Source organism: Musa acuminata, chromosome BXJ1-2 (assembly GCF_036884655.1).
Source record: "Musa acuminata AAA Group cultivar baxijiao chromosome BXJ1-2, Cavendish_Baxijiao_AAA, whole genome shotgun sequence".
NCBI classification, from domain to species: domain Eukaryota; kingdom Viridiplantae; phylum Streptophyta; class Magnoliopsida; order Zingiberales; family Musaceae; genus Musa; species Musa acuminata.
In genome coordinates, this window is record NC_088328.1 from 31569744 (window position 1) to 31578973 (window position 9230).

The 9230-nt window shown below is 39.9% G+C and overlaps 2 protein-coding genes across 3 annotated transcripts; one reads left to right on the forward strand and one right to left on the reverse strand.

The window, feature by feature from the left end:
* Positions 1–262: 262 nt before the first annotated feature.
* LOC135613464 (protein MKS1-like) lies at positions 263–1444 on the forward strand. Its single transcript, XM_065110495.1, has one exon. It carries the CDS (start codon positions 382–384, stop codon positions 1051–1053), a length of 672 nt encoding a protein of 223 aa, XP_064966567.1. The 5' UTR covers positions 263–381; the 3' UTR covers positions 1054–1444.
* Positions 1445–3431: 1987 nt separating this feature from the next.
* Positions 3432–9006, reverse strand: LOC135610072 (uncharacterized). Of its 2 annotated transcripts, XM_065104060.1 has the most exons (8): positions 8682–9006; positions 6866–8074; positions 6499–6589; positions 5871–6028; positions 5731–5782; positions 5471–5550; positions 5286–5379; positions 3432–4439 (listed from the first exon to the last, which is right to left on the reverse strand). In XM_065104060.1, the coding sequence occupies exons 2-8, from the start codon at positions 7931–7933 to the stop codon at positions 3883–3885; spliced, it is 2100 nt and encodes a 699-aa protein (XP_064960132.1). In that variant the 5' UTR covers positions 7934–8074; positions 8682–9006; the 3' UTR covers positions 3432–3882. The 2 variants fall into 2 exon arrangements, with proteins under 2 accessions (XP_064960132.1, XP_064960138.1); XM_065104066.1 differs by lacking the exon at positions 8682–9006 and having other exon boundaries at positions 4159–4432; positions 6866–8068.
* Between the last annotated feature and the right edge of the window lie 224 nt (positions 9007–9230).

Sequence of the window (9230 nt, forward strand, 5' to 3'; positions counted from 1 at the left end):
CTATGTAAAAAAATAAAATTTTAATTTTTAAAAAATATCATATATATGCTATGTAGGACACCCTGAATTCATTATAATATTTCCTCCCTCTCTCTCTCTCTCTCTCTCTCTCTCTCTCTCTCTCTCTCTCTATATATATATATATATATATATATATATATATATATAGAGCAAGTTTGACTAAAATAATAAGCGGTCTGTCAATTGACTCGGCCGCAAAAATAAGTTTTGACTCTTACTTTTCCACATTGCCTCTTTCCTCTCTCCTTCTCTCTACCTAAAGAACATGGCCTCGGCCTCGCCCCCGCCCCCAACGAAACTTCTTACCCTTCCACCTTAAGCTTCAACTCCTCCTCCTCCCCAGCAAGACCAGTCCTATACATGGATCCCTCGGAGTCCCGGCCGTCGCCGCGGCGTGAGCTGCAGGGCCCGCGACCTGCTCCTCTCAGGGTCAGCAAGGACTCCTACAAGATCAAGAAGCCCCCCGTGGCCCCGTCCCACCACTCCCAACCCCCGGCGGATCTGCCACCTCGGCCACCCCCGCAGCAGCACCGGGACCCGGTCATCATCTACGCCGTCTCGCCCAAGATCATCCACACCGATCCCAGCGAGTTCATGACGCTGGTCCAACGACTCACCGGCTCCAACTCCGGCTCCCAGTTCCCGCCACCGCCGTCGCCGCCCGGCGGCGCGCTCTCTCCCGCCGCCCGCATCGCCTCGTTCGAAAAGGCGACGTCGTCGCCACGAGCGGCTTCCGTGGACCAGTGGGAAATCGACCGGCCTGCTTCCTTCCCGGGGATCCTGTCGCCGGTTCCGGCGTCGCTCCCCCCGATATCGCCCAACCTCTTCTCTCCCTCGTTCGACCCGAGTGTGCTCAGCTTCTTGCATGACCTGAGTCCAGCTTTCGCCACCACCATCAACAGCGGCAATCGGAGCTTCTTCGATGGAGGAAGCAACTACTCGTCCAGTCCTGCTACCAACTTGCTGTCAACTCCTACTCTTCCTTCTCCCGGAGCTTTCTGGGATCTGATGAGCCAATTCCCAGATATGTAGATGAAGACAAGCTGAAGGGAGGCACGGAAGAAGAAGGTGAACGGATGGACATCATTGGACTTTTCTGTGCCAGAGCTGACTTTTTGGCCTCTGTTTACCTCCTCCTCCTCTTTCACAGGTTGGTCACTTGATCTTGATCTCCACACAGGGTTTGATCATAGGGATTTGATCTCCTGACCACCATTGGATGAGTTCTTGATGGTGGTCACTCCTTGGACCATGGAATTCTGCAGTCCAAGCAGCTACCATAGAATTAATCTCTTGTGTTATTTTATTCATTCTTTTCTCTTGTGATGCATAGCCTTCTGACACTGATAAAACCTCTCTCTCTCTCTCTCTCTCTCTCTCTATAAATATATATATAAATGGGTTACTTTTCTTTCTCCTTGAATGTGTTTGGTACAAGGTCTCTCTCTCTCTCTCTCTCTCTCTCTCTCTCATCTACATACTTGACAGGTTATTTTTCTTTCTCTTTCTTGAACATGCTTGTTGCAAGATCAGGAGTCTTCAGAGGAAGTGAAAGTCTAAGATGGTAAGGTTGGAAGAACTCAAAGAAAAGGATAAGAAACATTACTAGTCTTTTGCTTGTCCAAATTGGGTGAAGTTGGCTGCATATGACCTGTCTCAAGATGATAAGCTTACACATAGACAGACACTTAATTGACAAAGGCAAGAAGAGCATTGAAGTGTCACCAAAGTAGTTCACAATGAATAGACTCCTTAGCCAACTGCATTTTCCTCCATTAAAGAGGAAGAGGATATTGATTTATACAAGTCAAACAAAATTAATAACCTATCAATATCTCAATAGCTATTGTTTCCAAGTATGTATGTGCATATCTGTCTACTATTTGGGAATTATTTGAATTATAAAATCAAAAATGGGTTTTAGGGAGCCAATAGAACTATTGAATGGCTTGCCAGATTGAAAATAAAGAGGTTTCTTTGGCTAAGAGTTTCCTTCTAATGCTATCTGTGTATTGTGGTGTAATGATGAACATGGATATGGTTTCACAAGATAATTCAATCACCCCCCATACTACTGATAAGATGATAAGAACATGTTAAAAGGAGATTTACAAATGACATGGTTATTCAGGATACAAACTAAATCAGGAAAACTAGCATGTGAACAAAATGAAAAGGCATAATTAATATTTTGACCAATGAAACTTCATATCAAATTTAAATATATTGTATGATTTGTTTTAGCTGAAGCTTATATGGGTCCTTTGGAAGACCCTTCTCATGCTGTGAGGATTCCAGAGTTTGGATGCTTGTTCATGTACTTGCTGCATGTGTAATAGTCAAAAGAAAACAGAATAAGAAAGAGAATTCTTGTCCTGATTCATTTAAGTAGCAAATCAAGTGATACAAATCACAGAACTTGCACAATATATGGATAATGAGCTGCATGTATGTAAGGTGTGAAATGCTGACTAGCAAGAGAAGTTCACTGCAGCAAAAGATACATCAGTATACATTATGATGCCAAGAGATCAAATTGTCATTCTGCAAGTTTAACAAAGGTAGATTATGTTCCTACAGTTACATAATGCACAATTATGTTAAAAGCAGGATATATGTCATGATCAACTGCATCTCAACAGCAAGAAATAGAAAGATCCTGAATTGATGAGTTAGTGTTCAGAATTGATTTAGTGTTTAGAATAACATACTTGCTGCTGATTCCATCCACCAAGTAAGGTGACAACCTTCTCACAATGATGGCTTTGGCAAGGTTGATAAGCACTAAAAGATGAATGAATGAATTATTTCATATTCATCAAGAACTATATACAACTCATAATTCTTGAAGCTAAAATTCAGAAAAGATGTGATGAGAACAGGATTGAAGATGGTCAAGACCACTTCCAAGCAACTAATCAGGATGTAAGTTGAACTGATGAGTGCAGGCAGCACACTCATCAAGGTCAACATCAGCCAGTAATATAACAACTATTCCATTTAAAACCCTAAGGAAAGAGACTGGCTCAAGATTTCCTTTTAATCCCTAAGCAATTGGCATACAAAGCTGGCTCATTCTTTGGCCAACAGATCGTGAGACCAAGCTGAAATGTAAAAGAGATCTAGACAAGGAACAATTTTGTTTCAGTAGATGGATGAACAGTGGGATTGCATATACTCTCTTGGTTCTTTTTTCTTGAGGTGTTTGATCTGCAGCTGTTAGAAAAACATAAATTCATGAACAGTAAGTTTTACCAACTTTACATTCCTTGAGAAGGGCAAGCAAATGTTAACCATCACTTGAGGAACATCAATAGTCCGATGAAAGCAAATATCAATTATTAAAACTTCAAAACAAGTAGACCAATTTCTTAATCTGAGATGAGAGCAAACTTTGGACGGCTCGTAAATTTCTGCTGTTATTCTTACAAAGAAAAACACAAGCTATTATTTTGAATGATGAAGAATTGGTTTCATCGATACAACAAAGATAAATATCGACAAAAACTGCGTTCAGTTTTGCCAATCCACCCTCCAAAACTTCCTCCTTTTTTTCCTATATAAAAAAAGAAAAAAGAAAAGTTCGCTCTGATCCTTCCAGAACAGAACACCGAACATCTGCACCCCTATGCTTTATCAAGTATCATGTGCCTGAGTAAACACCAGATGGATCATGACCATGTTGTTTAAGAGGAATATTTCGGACTGCAGTATTTTACTACCCAGAGATCATGTCAATCGGGATTGTAAGCTATCTTTAACAAAAGCAGATTGTTCAGGTGTCTGATCACAATGTTGTGCTGGTTATTAACTATTGTGACATGCCTCTCTATCCAGTATTGCACAATGCCTTCTCTTGCTTCACAGCCTAATGGGCAATCCAAAATTATGGAAAGACCTGATAGCCCCATCATCTCCTGCTGTCACTATGACTGAATTCCATGTGCTTGCCGTTGATGTAAGGCTCCAGTAATCATGATGGAGATGGTGATACTGCTGATGACAGTCTTCAGGCAGTAACCGAGGCTTCGTTTGCAAAGAAAGCTTCTCCTCAGGCCATGTAGCCGACACCCTTGATGAACCATCAGAAAACGGCCATGCACCGAGAGACAAGCAGTCCGGATTCTTTAGCCGGAAGACTTGCTCTGAAATTTTCTGTGGTTGAGAGGAAATATGATTACTGTTGTTGACAATTGCTTCTCTGTAGTTGCAGCCCATGCCAGGCCATGGTACCGCAATTGATGCACCTTTAGAAAAGAAGAACTCAGACGAACGAATCAACTTGGGACCTCTGCATGGTAGGTTGCCTGATACATCATAACTCCAGATGTAAACATTGGAATCCTCACCCACGGATACAACTTGTCGTCCATCTGAACTGAATGATGCATACAACTGATTTTTGGCCTTCCTGTGACCTATACATTGTGTTCCGAATTAGCACAATGAAGTACAAATTTATCGAGAACAAGAAGAAAATATAAAAGATATTGCCTACAATATGAAGACCAACACGAGAATATCGTTATTTCATTGTAGCCAAAAATCAACATAATAAAGGTTGACCATATTTACTATATAAGAAAATTTTCTCACTCCTAGTTACCAAATGTCAACTTCTACACATACAGAATCTATGTGTAACACTCCTTCACAATAATGCAAATATTTCACATGCTATGATATTTTTTTAAAAGAAATTCTATTCTCAAAGAAATTTTACACTCAATAAGTGAAATATAAATGAATCCATAAACTAAAATTTCAAAGTTCAAAGGTGACTTGGTCCACCTATATAGTTCTTTTTATAAATATTAACTGCAGTTGCCCTAAACACATCAAAAAAATATTTTCCATGATTGTGATGGACTTCCAAAGATCAAAATCGAAAGGCATGAGATTTGGATGCTTTTGGCAGTATAATGATTTTCTCCTCATGGGTTGTGGAAAAGGGTAAACAATACAAAAGTTATATTAATAAACTGGAAGTTGCGACTCCAAGAGGTGAAGCAATCTCTGACATTCCCATTGGAAATTTGGAATACGGACATATATCAATTAAACATGCTATTTCTGTTCTATCTTCAACCATACCTCAAAAGAATTTCCAGTTCAAGTATCTAGAAGGAAGTTTTTAAGAACTATGCACCATACTAAATGTATGCCAGCTTTGGGCTAGCACATACATGTAATGTATACTGAGACAAATTAGGTGTATCCAACACTAGACTTCCAAGAAGTTTGAAGGTATAATTTTGCTGCACCTTTGAGTATAAGAATGATGTCAACCCCATTACAAATACGAATTCTCGAGTCTGCCGACGTGATCATAATTCTTTTATAATCTTCTGGGCAAAACTGAAAGGACCACAAGACTTACAGTTAAACAAACTTTACCAAGAAAATCTTACAACAAGCTTAGTGATTACCACAGATTCAGATGCCTAACCTGCAGGCTAGTAATTGGCTTGCCAGAAGACTTCTTTTTACTGCATAGACTGAATTGCAAATCAAGCTGCATTGTTTTAGCTACATCCAAAAGAACAAATTAAAAAAATGATAAACAGCTGGCATAGAATAGGCTATGAAGTTGAACTAAGAACAAGGAAACTGCATCAATGTGAGAAAAGAATGTGTTATAAAGAAACAAGATATTTCTCACTGAAATGAGTGAATGAGATCAAGGAAAAAACAGAAAATGAAATACACCTGAGCAGTCATAAAAGCGGCAGTTTCCTTTGATTGAGCCAACAACAAATCCCTGATCCAATAGTTGGAACAACATCATAATAATGGCATTAATGAAGCAAAAATATGGAAACACATAAGTACTCAAATCCGAAGTAAACCTTTCCATCTGGCCGATAACATACAGCAGTTGCCATGTCCCCTATTTCAACCCAATCAATTACTCGATTCTCTAGAATGTCCCAAATACGAACTTTGCCATCAATTGAGCCACTAATAAATAATCTATCTTCAACAGGGTTGAACTGAACACAAGTCACTGATTCAAAGAAAATAAAGCAAAACGAAAATAAGTTTTCCTTGGAAAAATAAATAAGAATCCTATGTAGAATACTAAACAGGTATGCATAAAAAAATCCAACTATGAATTTTCACAGTACTAGATATTTTCAAAATTGTCAACTCAAAGTGCACAAAATACGGATCCTATGTAGAATCCTAAACAGGTATGAATAGAATGTCAAGCTATCCAACTATGAATATTAACAGCACTAGATAATTTCAAATGTTTCAACTCAAAGTGCTCAACACATGATAAATAAAACCAAAATAGGATTACATGTAAAACAAACACAACAGCCTCTTATAACATTTATTCAAAGAGACATCTTAACAAGCTAATTGCAAAGGAACCCTAATCTTTTCACATATTTTTATGGCCTCTATTCAAACAGATGACTTAATAAAGCTAAATGCAAAGGAACAAAAAAAAGAAATTATTATATTTACCATAATTATTGTGTTGGAAAATTTTAAGACATCCATCAGAACCAACTTTCCACAAGCGTACCGTTTTATCTTTAGAGGAAGTCAGCAGACACTGCAAGAAAAGATTAGGTTCCAGTTAAACAAAAGTGAGAAGGTACTTATAAAAATAATGGAACAGAAGTCTTAGTAGCTTAGCTTTAAATAGGCTAAAGCATGTAAAGATTCAGAAGCTAAGGGGACAGAAAAAAAATCCCATGAAATCATCTTAAAAATGAACGGTCATTTAAAGCCATGAAATGGATCTATTATTGAGTGTGAATTAGAAATATTAGCACATAAACAGAAGACATCAAGTTATGTCAGAATAAGGAAGTTCTTCTGGACTTACATTAGATTGAGACCAAGATAGGTCCAAGATATCACTTGTGTGACCCCTCAATTCCAGCAACGGAGATTCCTCAATCTTAAAAATCCTTTTTGGAATAAAAACTGGAGCCACATTGCTAGCTTTCCCCTCAACCAACTTAGTACCCTTAACTTTACCAACAAATCTGGATGATCCATCTGTAGTAACACATTTGCATGAATCTTCAGCTTCAATAATCTGCCAAATGCGTACAACACAATCTTCACCACCGCTTGCAAGATACCTCCCACTTGGACTAAATTTCATGGCCCGAATCAGACCTTTATGTCCCTGAACCTCTTGACCCATGTATAGTGCAGTGAAATCCATGCAGTTTTTCCTATATCGATGAACTTTTGTTCTCATTGACCTGGTTAGTCTGGTCTTCTTAACAGAAACATTATAGTTGCTTGCTCCCACACGATGCCTCCTCTTTGTGAAACTACTCCACCAGTTTAAATAGTTGTTTTTCTTTGTATCATGACTGCAAATAGTCTTTTCCCTAAAGAGGACGACATCTTTCCTTGAGAGTTTCTGAACAGACCATGAGAGGCCAAGAAAAATTTCAAACTCCTGCAGTGTCATCAACTTTTCTGAGCCAACTTCTTTGAACATGCTGGGAAAACCATCTTGCCCAAATTCATGAACCATAAATTGTCTACCACTATCTAGATCCTTTATACAACAGAAAGAATCTTCAGGTTCTCCAACATCAGGAGATGACAAACTGTTCGAGACAACACCACTGGTTGTCATAATTCTTTTAGCATCCATCTTCTCTTCCGATGAACCAATTGTCGAATCTTCAGTATCCATAGAGCAGCCTACAGGAGATTGTACAAGTTCATCAAAACCCATTCCTCTGAAGAACCTTTTACGCCTGTCATCAACACTCATCGGCTCCATCGTCCATAGTTCATATTCAGTCCTCTGAAGTTCCAAAACTTGATCTGTGATAAGGGAATTGTCAGATGATGAGGAATCAATGGAAGTCCTGATCTCATCATATGCGTCAAAGAAGTTATCTTCTCCCTCGTCGAAGATCGGCATGTTTAATCAGAATTCTGCCAAGATGTGGGATCAGGCAGCGATCAGGAAGCTCTTCCTGCCACTCTAAGGGCCAGAAGCACATGATTCATCAGCATCCCTGCATCTCATAAGGCACTTGAGTCTCTTCAGCTGCAGCTGTACCTACAGTCATTTATTGAAGATATAATTAGAGCAACAGGGGAACCTTTTTTCTCTCCAACAAAATGCCCGTTTCAGTTCCTAAGTATTTATCCCGGAAACAGGAAAAAAAAACTAAGGAAATGCAAAATTACTCACAATTATAGTTCAGTGGCAATCATAAAATTTACTATCTAGGTGTGCAATTTTGCACACGCACCAAAAAAGAAAACCTTCAAAGAAACAAAAATAAATCCAGTTCATGACGATCAAGCCTGCAAAATTCCTAATAAAATACCTAATTCACGGACATATATATACAAGAAATACACCATATTCTTGAAGCTCTCAATATATCAGTGATGACATCTAACCAAACACACCAAAAATATTCTACTGCATAGATATAGCAGAATTCAAGGATAACAACAAGCCCTAATACTCCTGTTGTCTTGTAAGTTCCAGAAACCTAATACCCCAACAGCCAAAGCTCAAAGAACCATCCGTCAGCGCACTATTCCATTGCAGACAGTACGATCAGCTAAAGCAATCACCCCCCAAGAAAAAGACCCAAAACCCCTCATCAAAAACCAAGCCAATGATCGATTCGTAATATTCCAACCACAAGTACCTCAAATTCTGCGATACAACAGGAAATTCGGCGCTCATCGGCCGGTCGCACCAAAGGAGACGTCCACGATTCGTCACCAGCACCCCCCCGCTCCCCACCGATGTCTCCTTCTCAACAGAGGCAATGGCAAAGAAACGAACGGCGCGTGATGGATTGAAATCTAAATATAGAAGACGCCAACCAGGCATCGGATCCCACTCTGATGTAGCTTAAGAAGCTAAAACCTGAACGAAACAGCCCCTAGGTAACCGCACCCCGAATCGCAGCACCCGCGCCCGCACGAGACGCAGACACGAGCGGCGGTGGGCACGCCTCCCTAAAGCTCTCCTTCCCAAAATCTCCCACACACGCAGCGAGAGAGAGAGAGAGAGAGAGAGAGAGAAGGGGTATTTATCCTGTAGTTCGCGGGTTATATAAAGCGACCGGCTTTTGCGTTCCATTCCCTTTCTCGGCTGCAATAATGACGCTTTTTGGATCGCAGCTGCCGAAAACGTAACGTACAGCCTGGTCGATAGCCCGCTCAGAGCTACTGAAAGGGATCGCTCGTGG

Bases quoted from the DNA above. Each gene is read 5' to 3' on its own strand.
- LOC135610072 (XM_065104060.1), bottom strand. From the start codon at position 7,933: ATGCCGATCTTCGACGAGGGAGAAGATAACTTCTTTGACGCATATGAT. The intron at 5,551-5,730 runs GTGTATTTCATT...TTTTGGATGTAG, and splicing joins CCGCTTTTATGACTGCTCAG to CTAAAACAATGCAGCTTGAT. The intron at 5,380-5,470 runs GTTAGGCATCTG...TGGTCCTTTCAG, and splicing joins AGCCAATTACTAGCCTGCAG to TTTTGCCCAGAAGATTATAA.
- LOC135613464 (XM_065110495.1), top strand. From the start codon at position 382: ATGGATCCCTCGGAGTCCCGGCCGTCGCCGCGGCGTGAGCTGCAGGGC.